The sequence below is a fragment of the Teleopsis dalmanni genome, chromosome X (assembly GCF_002237135.1).
Source record: "Teleopsis dalmanni isolate 2A chromosome X, ASM223713v2, whole genome shotgun sequence".
NCBI classification, from domain to species: Eukaryota; Metazoa; Arthropoda; class Insecta; order Diptera; family Diopsidae; genus Teleopsis; species Teleopsis dalmanni.
This window is the reverse complement of record NC_051848.1, coordinates 15210081-15229769: the sequence shown is the minus strand read 5'-3', so window position 1 is coordinate 15229769 and position 19689 is coordinate 15210081. Positions and strand designations below refer to the sequence as shown.

Genomic DNA, 19689 nt, shown 5'->3' with positions numbered 1-19689 from the left:
CTTATGCTCCAAATGGAGTATGAAAATAATAATAAAAATTATTGAAAGATCAAATACTTTTGCGAAATATATGACAGTGATATTTTGACGAAACTATAATAGAAACATATAAGGTGTTTTTTTTGGGCATACGAATAATCTCATTTCGTCACGAAAATATAACTGTGCGCCAATGGCGATGCGTGCCCTATCTAGAAGGGTGTGCGGATGTTTTAATAATAATAACTATATTACATTTTTACAACAATATATTCACAATATAATATTAACAATTCATTAACAAAATAACATATTAAATCAATTAAATTATTAATTTAAATACATACATATATAAGTTAAATATTATATCTATATGGGTGTTGTTAGGATGTTAGGGTGTCGTCACTGCTACATAGCATATACCGACGATTACTTCTTGCTTTGGTGTAGCTTATACGACTTAAACTTGATAGCGCAGGTTTTTCTTATAGTTGGGATAAAACATCGAAAGCCTCACCTGTGAGATGCAAAATCGTTGACATTTCTAGTTTGTAGAATTGCTTTTCTAGCTTTTCTTCTACCCTCGCCAAGGTACTGTTTTATCATTATTACTGCAATTGTTTACTATATAATAGAAAATGAACTAATGCTCAATCATCAATACGCTTTTCACGAATTCTACTTCATATACAATAGAAAACATATCCTAAGCTTTGGTCTGTTAAACCAAGTTACGTGATAGAAACATAATGCTCGTAAGTGATACTGATTTAGAGCTCTTACCTCACTTGTCAAAAGGTTTCATTGTTATTGTGGTTATTGAGACCTACCGTTTCGGATTCAATTGCTTTCAGCAATTGAAAGTTCCCATACCGATTTGGATTCAATTGCTTTCAGTGCTCTCTGACTATCGACAAAATTGTAATTAGTTGTATAAGATTGGCCGCTTTTTCAATAGCATTTATATCGGCCTGAAAGACGCTGCAAGTATCAGGGAGTCGGTAGGACTGCCTTACTTAAGATCCCTGCATCAGTACCATCTGTGTAAATGGTAACTCCAGTGTTACCTGCCATAGATTCCAGCTCCCAGCTATTTCTGGTTGTACAGAGAATAGGAGTTCTGGTGCATCCGTCTAGTATTGGTGTCATGTCTGTAGCATAATCTACATCCGTCTTGACTGAGCCACGACCCTTTTCATCTCCTCCAAAATTGTACGGTGTCCATAATTAGTTGGTTTTCACATCTTAGACTCTCAGAGCCAGAGAGCAATTTTGGCAACACAGTTTTGAATAAACTCCCATGTTGGTAGGACATGTAATATTATATTTAAGTCTTCTTGAGACGTACTATTGATTCCTCCGGAGATACCCAAGACAATCTCAAATACATTTTTCATATAAGGTAGTTGTTTTTGTAATTTCATACAAAACGTGTTAAAGATGCCAACCACTTCATGGAGATGACTTTCCACCGACATACCTTTACGGTATGAATGTTGTGCAATGTCCATTGTGCGGATGCTGGTCTTTCCTCTAATACACAAGTCGATAAGTCTCTTTAATGATTTCAAAATAAACGAGGAGAGACTAATTGGGGTATAATCTTTTACAGAGAAGTGATTAAGCTATCCCGCTTTCAGATTAAAAACTACCCTAACTTCCCGCCAAGCCGTAGGTACATACCTATCTCTTAAGTATCTTGAAAATTAGTTCACTAAATGAAGAACCACACTTTCAGTAGAGTGTTGTAACATATTGTGTATCTAGTTTTGACCAGATACCCTAAAATAATGCAATTTGTTAATATGACTCAATTTATACAAAATGCAATTTTCTGCATACATCGCAGAAACGTTTTATTAAGGAAATTATTGAGTTCAGGCAGTCTTCGCAAATAGAACTGTAAGCAAAGTTGAGCAATTTAATAATTGCGACACCTGCATGTTTGTTAATTGGACATTTTTAACATTTTGGCAAATTCAAAATTTACCAAAAATAAACAAAATAGAGCGTTTTACTTTGTTGCAATTTTCATCAGCCACCCTGTATAAGTTTGACAACAAAAAATCTAAATCAACTTCTGTCAAACTTCTTCTGAATACTGCATCCGCACCGGAAATTCCACATACGTTATGATTATTGAACTGCTGAAAGGTTAGACCTCTTATGGCACAGTCTGCTGGATTACCCACGGTGTTCATGTAATGCTATTAAATAGCAGATCTCACCTTAAGAATACATTCTACAGGAAATCGTTGCGATGCTGAAATACGTTATTGGTAAGAAAATACTTCATAAGAAATACTTCATAATCCAGAAGGTCAAAAGGCAGTCCGAACCGCACTACATAACTTGGTTTTTGAATCGTCACTGGTTTTATGATAGTACTACAGCTAACCACATCAAAGCTCTACTGCCATTAATTTTATTTTACTGTAAGCAGCATTTCTGTATTTAATTCGTTTTTTACATGGTTTCATTGAAACGTATCTTTCCAATGTATATAGTTGGGTGTATAATCAAAATTAATCTTCTGAACAAAATAAAATAATTGAAACATTAAGGTCTTGAAATACTTCGGACAGGTTTAAGATTTTTACAAATTTAAATTATTTCAGAGCTATACTCCATTTGTTTATCAATAATCATAAATAAAAAGGAGTATTAACGATCTCGAACAACGACCTTAGTAACACAATAGCAGAATGAAGTGTTCTTGCGTTCCATCAGAAGACGAAAGTGGAGGATCATTAAATTCAAAAAAAATATTAAATTTCCGAGGTGAAACATTAATTGCGTTTATTATTATTATATAGTAGCTTAATTTTTTCTTAATTGGACAGCCACGCGATATTATAAAACGCATATTAATTATATTAAAAAAAACTATACTTCAAATCATAACGTCATGTTGCGATTTAACCACCTTTATGCGGAATCTAACATGGCCCTCATTAAGAAGCACAACCAGACAATATCTCCTTTTATAACATACATTACATACATATACAATTGACACCTATTACGATGAAGATAACATCAATAAGGTTAAATATCAGTATAAGCTTTTCGTCATCCATGGTGAGGCAGAATTTTCTTTGAGATCACAGTTATTTAACAATAATGCCTCCGCCTAATATCTCTAGAGATGAAAGAAGTGTTCATTATGCAACAGGCACTGTCCTCTAATTGCGATGAGAACATAACCACGTGCTGAACAGTTACTTGTCATCCATCCCGAACGTGTGCTTCAACTGCAACTTTGTTTCTCATAGTCGTCCATCTTTTCTCATAGTCGTCCATCTTTTCTCATAGTCGTCCAACTCAAATGCACACACAAAATTGACCAAATTCGATATATATTTCATTTCCAATGTTCTAGTTACACTATGAAATGTAAGATATGCAATTAACTTATATGTTTTAAAGTAGTCAGATCAAAATAGCTGCATTCTGCCTGCCACTTTGCTGCGAGAAAAGGCAACATTCCACTTTCGAAAGTCTAATGCTGACAGATTGACATCAAAACAATTTAAATTTTAAACAAATTCAATTATTTATTTAAAAATTAGTACTTTAAGTGTTCTTGTTGAATATGTACAGTTAATAGAATATGTTCATCCAGTTTCACCTAGCAATTGCAAGCCCTACCAGAGATAGTTCGTTTACTTTTGAAAATTTGCTATCATTTAAAACATATGTTTTCCTTATAAATGTTTACAAGGTGCATTCAGTGCATGCCAACACGAACAAATTTGAAAGATTTCTTAAAATTTCACATCCAACCATGCGCAAAAACCAAGAAAATTTATTTATCCCAGTTTATTTAAATATCAACTACATACATTTCATTCAATAAAAAATCACTTTTTTGTAAATCATCAAAATTGTTGACATGTGATTTACCTGTGATTTACCTCTACTTAACCACTATCCTCATCCCACCCTTCTGAACAATTTTTAATCATCCTTACAACAAACATGGTAGTTAACATAAACACCCCTATTCTGAATCAAATGGAATTAACAGTTTTTCCCCCTATTCCCTATTCAAAAATTCCTTATTCTGAATCAAATAGGAATGGGAGTTTTTGCCTACTTTGTACCAAATTGTACTCAACAAATTGTGTAAAGGATAAGTTTAAAAAGAGTTGAAAAGAGTTTAATTTATTATGTAAGTAATAATGACTATATTTTCGAATATATTTTAATACAATTATTATTATAATAAATTTTACATATTTAAATTTTTTTGTATTTTATCCACACGTGTTGAACAGTTTTTCAAATATATTTTAATAAAATTACTAACATACAAACTTATGCAAAGTGTTTATATTTATAATAATGTTGCGACATATGCAAAAAAAACATGTGAAGAAAAAATAAAGCTCTTGAAATCTTCAGAATTAGGTTTTATTGAATGAATGTTCATTGGAAACATGTTGCAAAATTCTAGTCATCCGTTAAATTCATATAAGCATTTCATTTGCTAATAAATTTGAACTAATAACAATAATTTAAAAAGATAAAAATGCTCGCCATTGCCTTTCTAATATTCATTTTGTTTTCTTTTATTTAAATTAATTAATTTTAAGTGTTTACAATTTTAATATTTCATATTGTACTCAACAAAAAACACTATGTCAAAGAAAAGCATTTAACATATTTGAAAAATAATGAAAAATAATTCTTTATATAAAGTTTCATATCAATTTTTCGTGCAAAATGGATGTTAGTACTAGTTTAAACATAAGAATTTTATTAAAGTCTTAAATTGAACACACCCATTGCAATTTTAGATTGCTTGGCTTAACATATGTCAAAAGCAGCTGATTCTAAACTTGATTGTTGGGCGTTTATTCTCAAAACATATTAAATAGAATTTTTAAAAGTTATATTTTTATTATAATCGAGAACTAAACTGACATAACGTTAAAAAATGCTTGTGCTTGTACTTGGTGATTTACATATACCCCATCGCTGCAGTAGTTTACCAGCAAAATTTAAGAAATTACTTGTGCCAGGTCGTATACATCATATACTATGCACCGGAAATTTATGTACGAAGGAGTCATACGATTACTTAAAGACTTTAGCCAATGACGTACATATTGTACGTGGTGATTTCGATGAAAATCTCAGTTATCCAGAGCAGAAAGTTGTGACGGTTGGTCAATTTCGTATTGGGCTGTGCCATGGTCATCAAGTGGTGCCGCGTGGCGATCCAGAAACTTTAGCATTAATTCAACGTCAGTTAGATGTTGATATATTGATATCAGGACATACATATAAATTCGAAGCGTATGAACACGGTAATAAGTTTTATATCAATCCAGGCTCAGCGACAGGTGCGTTTAATCCTATGGACACTCGCGTAATACCATCTTTTGTACTAATGGACATACAAAGCTCTACAGTTGTAACGTACGTATATCAGCTCATTGGCGATGAAGTTAAAGTTGAACGCATTGAGTATAAAAAATTATAAAGATCAGCTGATATAATTGAGTCCACATTTCTGGAAAATGGAAAACAAATTAATATTTTTTGAATTTGCATTGCTGATGATGGATGTGAGCTACATTCGACTGCAATTTGCAATTTGTATTATGAATTTCAATTATTAATTTAATTATTAAGTATCTACCATACGATTTCAAAATTATATTTAATTTCGCATTTTATTTTTATGTTCAATATTGTAATTAAAGTCTACATATATTTATTACGAATTTTTTTAAATGGAAAATAATCTTGTGGTCATTCCTATAAATATCTATTGCTCGACTAACAATCGAAAATGCTGTATACTGTTAAAATATATTCCGCCGAATAATTTTATTGTGTTATTAAAAACTGATTTAAATAAAATACATGTTTATGTACATTACATAAAAAATTGGCTGCAGATGATTATATCGTTAGAACGGTTCTAGGCGCAACAGGATCTACGTCTCGTTCGCAGTTAGACAAGTTCTATGTCAGCACGGATGGCTAATCAAAGTTCACCTATCGCACCAGGGGTCTAACAAATACGCCAACAAAGCAAGTTAAAATAATAACATATCAAAATAGTTCTGTTAACTAAAGTTGTTGAAGACCAAGACTCGTTCAATCCTATTAAGATATTAAAACAAAGTATTTTTAAAATTACTAAATCGTCAAATACCAGTTCGGTGTAGTACTTTTGTTCATAACTTCATTATTAAATAGCTACGAGACTAATATCTTAGGTATTGCATTGACAACTGCTTACACTTATGTACGCAGAAAAAATTCATGACAGTGAGGACTTCTGTGCCACACACTTATATAGGGCTTACTATCTTATAAATCCCATATACAAACATATAAATTCTACTTTTATAAATCGTTGTAATAGTGTGGGTTTCATATCGTCTGCATGACTCACTTTCTGGTCATCGCTCCCCAAAACTCAACTCCGAATCAAGTTGACTTTAAGATAACGATAAATGTAAACGACTTATTATTATATCTACTTATCCTATTAAAAAACTGTCATCCGGTTTATTATAAATGTGAGTGAAAAAGCAAAAATAATAGAGATATGGAACCCTATTCTAAATATACTCAGGGAATAAGCTTATCCCAAAATTTATTTCTTCCTAGAATAGAATTCCCCTATTCTGAATTACTTGGGAGACAGGATTAAATAACAGACGAAGCAATTTGCAGAACGATAAATTTACTATAATGGAAAAGTTTTTTAATAAGAGATAATACAATAGAAATGTATAATATAGTTTGAAAGTCATGCTTCTGCATCCGTTTTCACTATATGACCAAGCCAGCGAAGCCTCTGGATGTTAATTCACTGAATTATATCAATGTCGTGATAAAGCTCGTACAGGTCGTGGTTCATTCGTATGCAGTAGTCGTCTCCAACTTGTAGAGGACCCAAGATTTTACGAAGAACTTTTCTCTCGAGTACTCCTAGTGCTGCTTCATCATTCTATGATAACATTCATGCTTCTGCGCCATACAGAAACATGGAAAAGATGAGCGACCTATAAAGCGTAAGTTTCGTTTATTGAGAGAGAAAGATCTCTACATCCCAATTGCCTACTGAGCTCATAGTAGCATCTATTAGCAATGGTGATTCTTCATCTGATCTCCAGGCTGACATCATTGTAGTTCCTTACGGTGGTACCAAGGTAGATAAAATCCTTGACAGATTCGAAAGTAGAGTCGTCAGCCTCTAGCTCGCCATCCAAGCGACGCACATTTCTATCAATAGCGGACATGTACTTCGTTTTGACCTCATTTACCGCTTAGCCCATTCTCGCAGATTCCTTTTCGATAGCAGTAAAAGCAGCTTTAACATCACGCTTGCTACGCCTATTGATGCCAATATTATCGGCATAAGCAAGAAGCTACACACATTTGCAAAATATTGTTCCATTACAATGAACACCTGCCCTGCGCATGATGGCTTCCATGACGAAATTGAAAAGATCACATAATAAGGGATCACTTTGTCTGAAGCCTCGCACGGAATCAAAAGATTCGGTGAGTCTCGATCCTACCTTGACGGAGCTACGGGTACTTCTCATCGTCATTCTGCAGAGTCGTATTAACTTTGCCGGGATACCGAGCTCGGACATTGAATCGTAAACGTGATCCCTTATAGGGCTCCCGAAATTTGCTGTTATGAGGGCTTCTGCCAGTTAAATAAAGGTACCTTCCTTATAGAAGGTGCATATCTGTAAATCATTGTCCTTTAAGCGTTTGCATTGGTCGTTAACGTTAATCGGTTTACAGTTCCGAAGCATGCTTGCGTCCTTCATTGGCGGCTGATTTTACGTGATGGGTGCCAAACTCTGTGCACAACCCTAATTTAAGGTTCTGAGGATAGCACTCGCTGTACACTATTAGTTTATTACCAAGCGGGTGCCAGATAACTATCCAAGGGTGCCACGTGGAGGCTGTGCGATAACTTGGATTGAGGACGACAAGGATTGCGCTGACATTTTCTATGTTAAATGCAATCAGACATGTTGCTTTGAGTACTCGCTTCCAGGGGCTCGCATTATTAAATAGTGATCGCACATTATCGCACAACTATGCACCGGACTGAACGCTGTAACTCAATCCTTTTGAGGCAATATACATGCATGTTTAACAAGAGTATCTAAAACACAGGGAATTTATAATTATTTTTACTTTCCAATTTAAAAAATAAATTTTTCACAAAGTTTTACATGAATTGCTTGTATATACATATGTATATTTAAAGTAAATTAAATAAATATTTTTTAAGCTCATTTTAAAATTCAAATTCTTCTGATCGGTTACATAATTTTAATTTGCTTACTTGAGATCGCAAGACCATCATTGGTACGCTTAAATCTGTAAGAAGAAAAATTTTGAAGTTTGTGAATATTAACCACCCACCCAGGACTCATTTAAGATGCATAAAAGTCGTAAAGTGACAACAGTAGAAGACATCAGCAGTAATGATGAATCTAAAGATACTAAGGCGGTTTCGAAAGCTCCAAGGCCTCCATCACCTGAACCTGAAGTGCCATTATGGCAGCAGTTCTATGAAATTGAAAAGGAACTAAATGAGAAATTGCGCCATTATCGAGCACCCATTGAAGACATAACGCATATTTATAATCCTGTTGAATATGCAGCTGATCTTCATTGTGAGTATTTACGCAAGTATCTCGATAGACCCAAACGTGTAGTATTTTTGGCCGTACATCCCGAACAGAATGGTATGGCGCAAACAGGGGTAAAAAAAATTTACTAATAAATAACCATCGTATGCTCATTTTTAAATTTTAATTCTCCAGGTTCCTTTTGGCAATGTGTCAACTGTGCGCGATATGATGAAACTTTGTGGTGAAGTTAAGCAACCCAACCGTTTACACCCTAAGCATCCTGTTCTTGGACTTAATTGCCACATAAACGAACCCAGTGGTGTACGTTTCTGGGGTCTAATGGATAAAATAGCAGGTTCCTTGGATACATTCTCTGAACAATGTTTTGTACATACGTTTTGTCCATTGCTATTCTTTAATGAATATGGCCGAACTATTGAACCGTGTGTATTACCGGTAACTATAGGCTTACAAATTCTTCTATATACTATTTTAATCAATATATAAACATTTAGTTTGAAATAAAATATCCAATGCGAGATTTATTGGTGGAAGCTCTTTGCAAAGAAATGAAGTTGGTTCAGCCCGAGATAATAGTAGTCACGGGAAATTACGTTTACAATGGACTACAACGCTCAGAACTTTATGCAAAAACACTATTGGTTATGACCAATCCTCATCCATGGGTTCCAAATAATCATAATTGGGTACGTCGCTCTGAACGTTGGCTATATCAATATGATATAGTTAAGTACTTGCAGAATATGATATAAATTGTATAGCAGCATATTAAGTTAATGAACTGTATGTGCTGATCAAGTCTCCGAAGTAAAGAAAGCACATACTGATACTGAGAGCGCATAATGGGGACTAATATGAATACAGCCGAAACAATTTTGAACAATTTTTTTCCACTTTACCTTGCGATTCTCAGGAAAGCTTGAATCAAAGATTAGTTACCAGATATATTACTCCAGATCAAAAGACTAAGAAAGAACTTAAACTATTGCTGCTTACTTTAAACTGTTAGAAGTGAACATTATATGACGATTTTGGATATGTGGACAAAAAAAAAGACAAATGAAATTAAAAGTTCAAAGAAAACTACAATATAAACTTGTTTAATTATACATATATATATATCTTATAGCACAAAATTTAAATATAAAAAACCAAATCGCTAAATGAACTTTCATTGTTTTCCATTCAAATGTTATATGTAGTACAAATATGGATATAAAATATCTTTCCAATGTATTTCTGGTAAACACATTAGAAACAGAGATAAAAAATTATATGGATCTCCAAAAAATTAATTCGAAAATTTTTAAATGTTTTCACTTCTACAATTTCAACTTACGTGCACACATTGTGATTAAAAGAATATAAGAGAAAAGCTTTTAACATCTAAAGCTGACAGATCAATAACAATAAACAATAAACAACAGGTCAATAAACAATAATTCTATAGTGAAGCAACAGCACTCATTAGATGAGTCTGTTTCAAAACCAAAAGGGCTACTTTCATAGAACCCATTGGCGAAATGCTGAAGCTCTAGATAATTAAAACGCCCATTAATGGGAATAAATAATTATGCACATTACATATTATTTCATTGTTAAATGGTTAATTAAATAAATTATTACATTATTAATTTATTAAATGCTTAATACAAGAGAGCGCGTGCTATTTCACTTTTTTTGTCGATGTGCAACCCGATTTTGACTTTCAATTTTTGTTTATTTTTGGAAACGACGGAAAAAAAGAAGCTTTACCTTTAATACTGATTCTTTAGTCGATCGGAGCAGCAATCACCCGCGCGTATGCGCTTTAATCCCACTCCCTTCACCTACCTCCTTAATTTATGCTCTTGTTTTCTGGCTTAGATGAACCTAGCTCGCTAGGTATTAAGACTATCTGTTCACATCTTTTTTCCCTGATTACTGGAATAAAATTTCCCCAATGCTGTTGAAATCTTCTCCATTCATTCCTAAGAGTTGGTTTTAGTGGGTTCAAGTTTCACACTGTGGTCTTCGATGCTTTCCGCCTACAGCAAAAAAAAAAAAACAAAAATTGGAGCAGCACGCGTTCTTAAAACTTGAATGTGAACAAAAAAGGATTCAATTGGAGTTCTCCTTAACGTAAACGATATATATGCTTAATTAAATATTGTCTTTATCGAATAACTACATATACCTATTAACGAAAATTCGTAAACCCAAAAATGTGACAAAAATACAATTAGCAAATAAATATTGAACAACAATATTGGCGTAGTTTATCAGAATTGAACACTTTAGGGAACATTTATTGCTCAACATTATTTTTTGGCAATGTACGTTACAATTAACTAATTTATGTGAATGAAAACAGCCGTTTTCACCATTCAGTACAAGCTACTAAGTTGAAGGACTTACTGGTTATGCCTATTATATATACCATATAATAGTCTATAATTGTAATGTACTAAATAATTAACAATTATTCGATCATTTTTGTTGAAACTTAAGTCTCAACATAGGCACGATATTGACATGTGCCGATTTTAAAATCAACGTCGGACTTTAGCAACTATAAATCAATTATTCTTTATAAGGATTAACACCAAATTAAAAATGAATATATATAAAAAGTATATATAGTTTACATAAATTTATATAGCCTTAAATAATGTTTTAAAACATATGCAAAACATATTTTAAAATTCAAGTTTACAATTCAAAGTTCACCAGAGGAAAACACGATAACATTTGTAAGACAAAACGCTCTTTTATTTAATTTCTTTTAGTTTATTACATATTTAGTAATTAAATTGTTTTTAAAAATGTGTTTTAAAAAATCGATTTACTAGAAACTTTAAAAAGTAGAATATATGTATATAAATAAATTACCATTTTTAGTATGAAAATTATTCATAAGATTATGTTAAGAAAATATAAAATTTTTTATTTAAAAATATTTCAAATTTTTCAAACAATGACGAATTTATTAAGTTTAAAGAAGTTCTTATTCAATTTTTGTAAATATAATCTTTAAATCATCGAACGTGAACAATTTATAATATTTAATAAATTATAAAAATTTTCATTTATCAAAAAACCAAAAATGGGACAAAATACGTTTACATTCAACACAAAACACAAATGTGATATTAACAGTAAATAATACAATAGATAATAAATTTAAAATGATTCTATTAAGATATTTTTATAATTGTGGAAACTTAATATATAAAATATTTAATTATATGTTAAAGTGTTCATAATAAACTTTAATGCAAATCATAAATATTGTTTATAATTAATTTATTTACTTTTCAGTTTCATTTAAAATTTTTGTTTTAGTTTTGTTTTTAAAGTATTTTATAATAATGATATCAAAAAGTATGGTTGGCTAATTGCGCATCAGTAAGAGTACAATTCATTGTAGCTATGCATTTGTTTCATATTGTATATTATAAATGTCGAAGTTTGATTTTGGTTATTTTTGTAATTGATTTTCTGAATAATTTTTGTAATATTTCAACTTTTATATATATACTTTTGCTTGTTCTTTCATTCTGTATAATGTTAGAAGAGTTTAACCAAGACTATCAACACAAACAGTCTTAAGAGTTTTTCCTGTAATAGTTGTCTTAAACTGTTCAGGCAATGCCAACTCAGTCTGCAAAAAAGTAAATTTGAAATAGAACTTTTTGTTTCTAAATATGTTTTATATAACTTACATAGTCTGCATTGGCGTCAGGAAGCATAACGTTCATCTCAGAAGATTTTGAGTTTACAATTTCCACACCTAGTGAATCTTTACTCAAATACATTTGGCAACCATCAGTTTTATCAATTGAAATTGTGGGTACGAAGCCCAAAGTCTGAAATTTTTTTTATTAAATAAATACATTATTATTTAATAGATACTATAAATAAACTATTTTATACTGTAATGATTTTTTCAGGTTTTTTTAGTCTGATATTTTCTAGCGATTAAAGTACATTCGATGAATCAATATATAATTATTAATTGTAAAATAAGTTCAAATAAATATATATTAAATTAAACCTTAATATTAAGTAATAAAACATTTAATTAAATCAAATATTTACAAATATTTTGTTTTTCAAAGAAAAAATTTAATTTAATTTTTTTTTTTTACAATTTTTTTTAGGACTAAATTTTTTAGAACTTTGCTATTTAAAGTCTAACGAAATGCACATACTGATACTAATAATAATTATTTTTTATGTTACGCATGATACAAATGTTACTATATATTAATATATTTCTTCTTTCAACTAACCTGCATTTGTACGCTCTGACAATTAACGAATTCAATTGATGCCACTACTGAATCAAAAAGCAGAGAGCATTTCTTGCATGAATCCATAACAATGTTGTTCACTTTGCCCTTGACAGTAAGAGTGGAACCTACACATTTGAACATGTAAACAACATTGTTCATTTCAGCATTTTCTACCAATAAGCCGGTGTTTTTATTTTGATGTTCCTTGAGTGAAAAATATAAGAAATAAATATATTAACAGTGAACAACAGAAATGTAAAACTAATATACAATAATCCATTTCTTGCCATCACGAGTAAATACAGGTTCCTTTACAGCATTTGATGCAGGTGCAGCTCCAGCTATGGAACCAAATTGTGTAGGTGTCTTAAATGGTGCTGGTCCAGTACGCAATGTCGGATTCTTGTGCGTTTGCATATCAGCGGTCACCTTTTTCAAATCTAAAAAACTAGTACGTGAATATATATGCCAAATATAGGTATATAGGTATATGTATACGTGAATATATATTTAAAAGTACTTATATACTAAATGCAAAGAGCTAAAAAAAATTGAACGTACTTTTAGTGATACCCTCTCCTTGATTAATTTGTGCAAATAACGCACTGCGTTCATCGCCACCATCAAGCGACATGGCCGCTAAATCAAATACTGGTGGCGGTGGTGGAGGAGGACAAGCACCCATCGGTGGCGGTGGTGGTGCGGCACCACCTGCTGGTACACTACCTTTACCGGACCAAACAAGACCAGTTGTATGATATTGTTTAATGTAAGCTTGCAGTTCAGTCAATGTTTGTATCCATGCACGTGCCCATTCAACATGTGAGACATCTTTTTCCTTCCACTCTTTGAGCACACGATTCGTAAAGAATTGACCAGCGTCATTCATTTCTTTCACATGAGGTCCAGGAGTTGGAGCCTAAAATTTATAATTTTCATTAAAGACTTGTGTTTAACGTGAAAAAATAACTCGACATACTACACAAACCCAACCCAAAGCAGGAATACTTTCACTTATAGCAGACAAATGATTGAAGTACGGTGAAGGGCGATTCTTTTCTCGATAATCTTGTATAGCACTAATTTGCACTGAAGTTGGTTTCAACAAATCCATTTGTTTGTCTTGACTGGGCTTAGCACACTGCGAAGCGATGGTGACATACTGCAACTGGGCGCTGAAAAATTTATTAAAGATTTTAAAAAGTTAACTCGTTTTAAGAGTGATCCACAATACAACTACTTACTCAAAAGCCAATTTTACCAATTCGGCGTGTTTGGCTACATCGCCACCAATTCTAGCTGAAAGCGCCAAATATTGGCTCAATGGGCCATTTATAATATCCTGAAAGCCTAATACACTCATACTGGGTGGTGCTGGTAGTGGTACTTCTTCTTGTTCTAAAGCGTTAGATGTTTGATAGTCGTAGAGTACAGTAGGTATATTTTCGAGACTACCTTCTCTATGTAATTCACTGTTGTGTGTGAGACTAGCGCCGCTAATGCTATTGCTGTGGATATCGTTGATTTTGTTTAGTGTAGTTTCAATACGTTCAATGCGCTGATTAAGGTTTTCGGCGAGAGGTGTTAATTGCTGTGACAATGACTCCACTGGAGCTGGTGGCAAATCCGCTGTTTCCAAATCAAAACTTTCTCGTTTTTTCTCCAATACTGAGTCAAATGTCTGATTTGCTATTTCCAATTCACGTGTTGACACAGAACGTTCCAACCTCTCAACAAGCTTTTCCAAACGATTAACCAAATGCTCAAGATTCTCAGCAACAGAAGGTTTCAAATCGGGATCACAATCTGCACACAAATCAAATCAACAATTAAGAAATAATATAACTATTTACACTAAAGATATATATTTTCAATGGTTTCTATATTGTATGTATATATATTGCAAAATACTGAAATGGCAAACGTTTATTTAAATAGTGCTTACTGCTAATATTCGCATTTATTAGATATAAAATAAATCAAACAAACCAGCTCGACTTGTATGCGGTTTGCAACTGTTTAAGTATTACGGAAAGCTATGTGTACCACTCAGAAAATATATTTGTGAATGAAAAGCAACATTTCAAGATACTCGTACTGAAGTGAAATATTAATCGCTTGCTGCGCTTGACAGTGAATCATACATCTGAAAACATCAATAGCAAATATATACCTATATATATATACATATATATATTAAGCGTTGTAGTCATCATAAAAAGCATTACAAATCATTTAGGCATGTGGTTTGTAACTGTGACATGTTTTTATATAAAAAAAAAAAAATAATAAAAAAAAAACAACATTCAAAGTAAATAAAACGTAAGAAACATATGGTTTTAGATATGACAGTGCATAAATATACTTGATAAGATTTTATTTTTGCAGTATTGCGGATTTATATACACTATTTAGTCTTTTTTAAAATAACTTAAATTGGAATTCTTTTTAAGAAATAAACATTAAATAAACATTAAAATAAAACTAAATCTCATATTCAGGATTAGTTAGATGTATTATTTAACCTGATTCTAAGATGATCACTAATTGTAAATGCCCGTGCGCAACCAATACATAAAAGAAATCTGTGCCACATTTAATGTAAAAAATTCTTCCACAAACAATTATGATATATGAATACTAGAAAACATTTGGAATTCCATATATTAATATAAAATATCTCTTAAGCCATTGATGCTTCTTCTTTACTATCTAATTGCAAAAAATGTGGTTAATGAACGTTATATTTGTGTAGTGGAGAGGTTTATCACTAATACCTTGTAGAACCACCCCAACAGGGGTATTGTCCTGTCACTTGGGCTACAACAACAACAAAATTTTAGACTGAAACTTACGAGTATATTAAAAATAGTGTTTTTATACAACAGTTCTGTGCATAAAAATTGCCTTATTCGTTTATGGACGGCCATTGCTTTATACATTACATATGATAGTTTCTTTTACCTTTGTACATCCCTAAGAACACTTTTATATAAATTGACACATTAAGTGTAACAATAAAAGTTGATTATAATGAAGTAATTACAAATTTACATTTTGAAAAGATGTGACTTTGTATAGTCTTAAAATTTTAAAAAATAAAAAAGAGTACGCCAAATTATAATTACATATATGACATTAACTAGAACATATCCATAAAACAAAAATTCTTTCATATTAATTTTTTCTTGCCAAGAGTGACGCGTTTTTATGACCAAAAAAAAAAACTATTTAAAAGTTAGACGGATTTGAATAGTTTGAACGGCAAGTACCAATCTAAACAAATTATATACGGACTATAAATTAATTAAGAAATAATAGAATTTCTCTATTATTTCCTAAGACCACTGATGAGATGATGAGTACTTGACAATACTCGAAACAGCGTTGTATGGTCAGCCAAATTTCAATAAATTAAATAAAACTTTTGCCCTTGTCTTTTCGTTGCTATTCGAATCCGTCTAACTTACAAATTCTTTCATTTTAATCGCAAGTTGTGTGTGTATAGGATGATAAAAAATTTATTCTTCATATTAGATTGTATGTAACATTTTGGTATTAATTTTTTACTTAAATTTTAAGAATATTTCGAACTAATAAATATTCAATTGATATTTAGAAAGACTGACTAAGTAAATAACTTATATCTTACTATTAGCCCAATTCAAATATCAGGAACATATACATACATATGTGCATATGTACATATTTAAGCTAGTCGGCACAATTTTAAAAATGAAAAAGTGTGCGTAAAATAAATATATTTTTATAAAAATAAATATAAAAACAGCTAACTTATGGTTTCTTTAAAACATAATTTTTTATCTTGGAAATATAAAAAATCTCGCAGAAACACAACCTCTATTTAATCATTGAGTAAAAAAAGATTTTAGGCTAAAGCTGAATTAGTTGTCGTGGACGTAGCGCGGAAAGTGACGTAGAAAATGTAAACTTCACAACGCAGAAAAAGTGATTAATTATAACAGAAACTAATGACACAACACAAAACAACATAAACACACAAGTTCAATCCGATCACCAAATATTAAGCACACAAAAAATGCAATGCAATATAAAATTTTTCTTACGTATACCTCATGAAACTAAAATTCAATTGGTTCTTATGTTTTCCCCCAACTCTAGCAAAAATTATTGAATAGAACGGGCCGGATCTAACTGATCCTACAGTGCAACTAAACCTTGGCACAGTTCTAATAAGAATATTTAAGTAAACATATAAACATCGATGGCAATTATAACAATTTTTGCCTTCTTCTTGTGTCAATGGGTTATGAGAGAGTTTAAAAACAACACACACATGTAAAACAGCAAAAACTATAGATAGCTAAGCTGTAAATGCATATTCCTCTTACTTTTTGACACACATATGTCAAATGTCATACTTATTGCAGCAGTACTCAAAGCTGTGGTTCAAGTAATAAGACAGACATGTAAACAAGGTTAATATCAGATCAGATTTAAGACTCTTAAATTTTGGTTAGTGGTTTTAAAAAAATCCGCAGATTTAAATTACATAACGAATATAGATATGCAGCTCCTAAGCGAAGTTGGTATAGAAATAACTACCAATAAAAATACATATATTAAATTACATATTATTTAATATATTTAGCTGTTTCGAGTATTGCCAAATACCCATCATCAGTGGTCTTGGAAACCTTAAGTACCAGGAATCTACCTTGTGCCCTGCCAAAATTGATGCTCAGAGTCAGCGCACCTTAACCAACTGACTCAAAGTCGTATAATTGGTGTTTATATTTGTATTATTATATTTATAAATAAATTGGCAAAAGCTAATAAATAATAAAATTCCGGAGATGGTGCATAATAACTCTTAGTTTATAGAAATCTAGTTTGGTCAAAGCTTCACTCAATATTTCGTGCTGCTTCAACGATTTAATTTTTTAGTACTGAGTATTCATCATTTCGAGATCCCTATATTAACTTGAGAAGCAAGTAAATCATATTAATTGATCGCATTAGAAAAACAAGAGCAATAATGAAGACATAGACAACTAACTGTCTATGCTGTATACAAGTGTGACTAGATTTTTCGACTCGTATACTTATGTGTAGGATGTTAATTTCAACTCTGAGTTAGAAGTAGGTAAATTAGCTATAATTTGTTTCACTTAGTGGAATTAACTCAGCGTCAGGAATTAGACTTAGACTTCGGTTTTAGGAACTGAATGTAGGTTTTTTATGTTGCTCACACCCCACATAGTTTTAACTGTAGACATTAACCTTTGTCTAAGCTACACATTATAAGGTTTATCAAACCCAGCTTATTTGTAAATCATATTTTTATTGTTTGTTGCGTTCCGCCAGTTTGATTTTAAACCATCAAATATTTCAAGTTTTCTTTTACAAATGTTACTCTTTTGTGCATTGAATGGTTATTTAATTTTGACAATGGTTTCCAAATTTACAAAGGAATACATACATAATTGATTGAAAATAAGTAAATGAAAGAAAGATATCATTTAATTAATGTTGAGTTGAAACTAAATTTTGTGAATTGAATAAAATTTGCTTTAATTATCGATTTTTACTTTCGGTTTTCATAAGTGAAGTGCGATTGGAACGTTTATACTTTTTAAAGTTTAGCCACATTAACCTACCCAACCACTACAACCCTACAGTCACTACACCCACTACCACCCAGCGTAGGTTTGCTTAACATCCACAGACAATTAAATGATAACAATAAATTCTGAATTTGTAAAATTTTTGAGGTAATTGCAAATGTATGAGTATGAAGGTTTATGTATGTGTGTACTGTGCGTAACGCGGACATGAAGGTGTGCCTCTGGTACTGATTGCGTAGTGCATGCTCCGGAATTAATATCCTAACGATACCTGGATTATTGCAAGTTTTCGTTTCGTTAATTATAAGCGTTCGCCCACAACATGCACTCAATGTTTGACCCATGAAATGTACCGACAACTTTAAAAATCAGATTTCAGATTGGTCTTTTATTTCTTAATTATGCAATTATTGTTAACTTGTTTTTTAGGAATTTCTATGATAAACATTTGAAAATTGTCCATACGTAACTTTTAAATATAAATACTGAAATATAAAAACTTAATTGTACACCTGCTATTTCAGGCGATTTTTAAATTTTACAAGACGGATAACGAAACACACTCGAAACAACACAGCGACACTCAGACCCGACTACTGATCCATCATTATTATTATTAATTTTGCGAACACCTCAAATCGCTGCGGCAAACTCAAAATCGTCGTGAATCCAACGGTAACGTGTAATCTACAACGCCCAATAGCAGAGCTGACTAACACCGACGTTGTCAACTTTTAACGAATTCGTTGAGGAAAACGTTTAAAAAAAAACAAACCCAAAAATGTCGATACAGAAATCTGCGATACTCCCGTACAATACACTAACCCATACCCATGCATTTCAACTTTTTTTTTTTACTTTTACAAGCAAATAAACTAAAAGACAACAAAAATCGCCTGCTTATTTTGTTTATGTTTGTTGTTGTTCCCGGTACTAGTAAAAAAGTGTACGATTGCGGGTAAAAGAGCAACTAACGTAGCTCTACAAAAACAGAAACGATAGCAACGACAGAAACCAAAATGCAGTACAACCCGATCGTTTTAGCTGAAGTCATTATTGGAGCGATAACATACATTATAATGACGCTTACATATATATATCTTATTTTCATTTATTTTTTTTTTGTTATTATTTATTCAATTGCGCCTAGTTATTAATAAAGACTATTTAGTA

At 31.7% G+C, this 19689-nt stretch overlaps 3 protein-coding genes across 3 annotated transcripts; 2 read left to right on the top strand and 1 right to left on the bottom strand.

Annotated features, from left to right (window-relative positions):
* The first annotated feature begins 4781 nt into the window (after positions 1–4781).
* LOC119688096 (vacuolar protein sorting-associated protein 29) lies at positions 4782–5842 on the top strand. Its single transcript, XM_038102741.1, has one exon. The coding sequence runs from the start codon at positions 4922–4924 to the stop codon at positions 5468–5470; it is 549 nt and encodes a 182-aa protein (XP_037958669.1). The 5' UTR covers positions 4782–4921; the 3' UTR covers positions 5471–5842.
* A 2420-nt stretch (positions 5843–8262) lies between these two features.
* LOC119662332 (single-strand selective monofunctional uracil DNA glycosylase-like) lies at positions 8263–9749 on the top strand. Its single transcript, XM_038071933.1, has 3 exons — positions 8263–8740; positions 8802–9065; positions 9125–9749. The coding sequence occupies exons 1-3, from the start codon at positions 8414–8416 to the stop codon at positions 9380–9382; spliced, it is 849 nt and encodes a 282-aa protein (XP_037927861.1). The 5' UTR covers positions 8263–8413; the 3' UTR covers positions 9383–9749.
* A 2196-nt stretch (positions 9750–11945) lies between these two features.
* On the bottom strand, positions 11946–18902 carry LOC119687941 (adenylyl cyclase-associated protein 1-like). Its single transcript, XM_038102502.1, has 8 exons — positions 18788–18902; positions 14152–14713; positions 13887–14082; positions 13469–13826; positions 13178–13347; positions 12905–13111; positions 12335–12478; positions 11946–12273 (listed from the first exon to the last, which is right to left on the bottom strand). Exons 1-8 carry the CDS (start codon positions 18858–18860, stop codon positions 12190–12192), a joined length of 1794 nt encoding a protein of 597 aa, XP_037958430.1. The 5' UTR covers positions 18861–18902; the 3' UTR covers positions 11946–12189.
* Between the last annotated feature and the right edge of the window lie 787 nt (positions 18903–19689).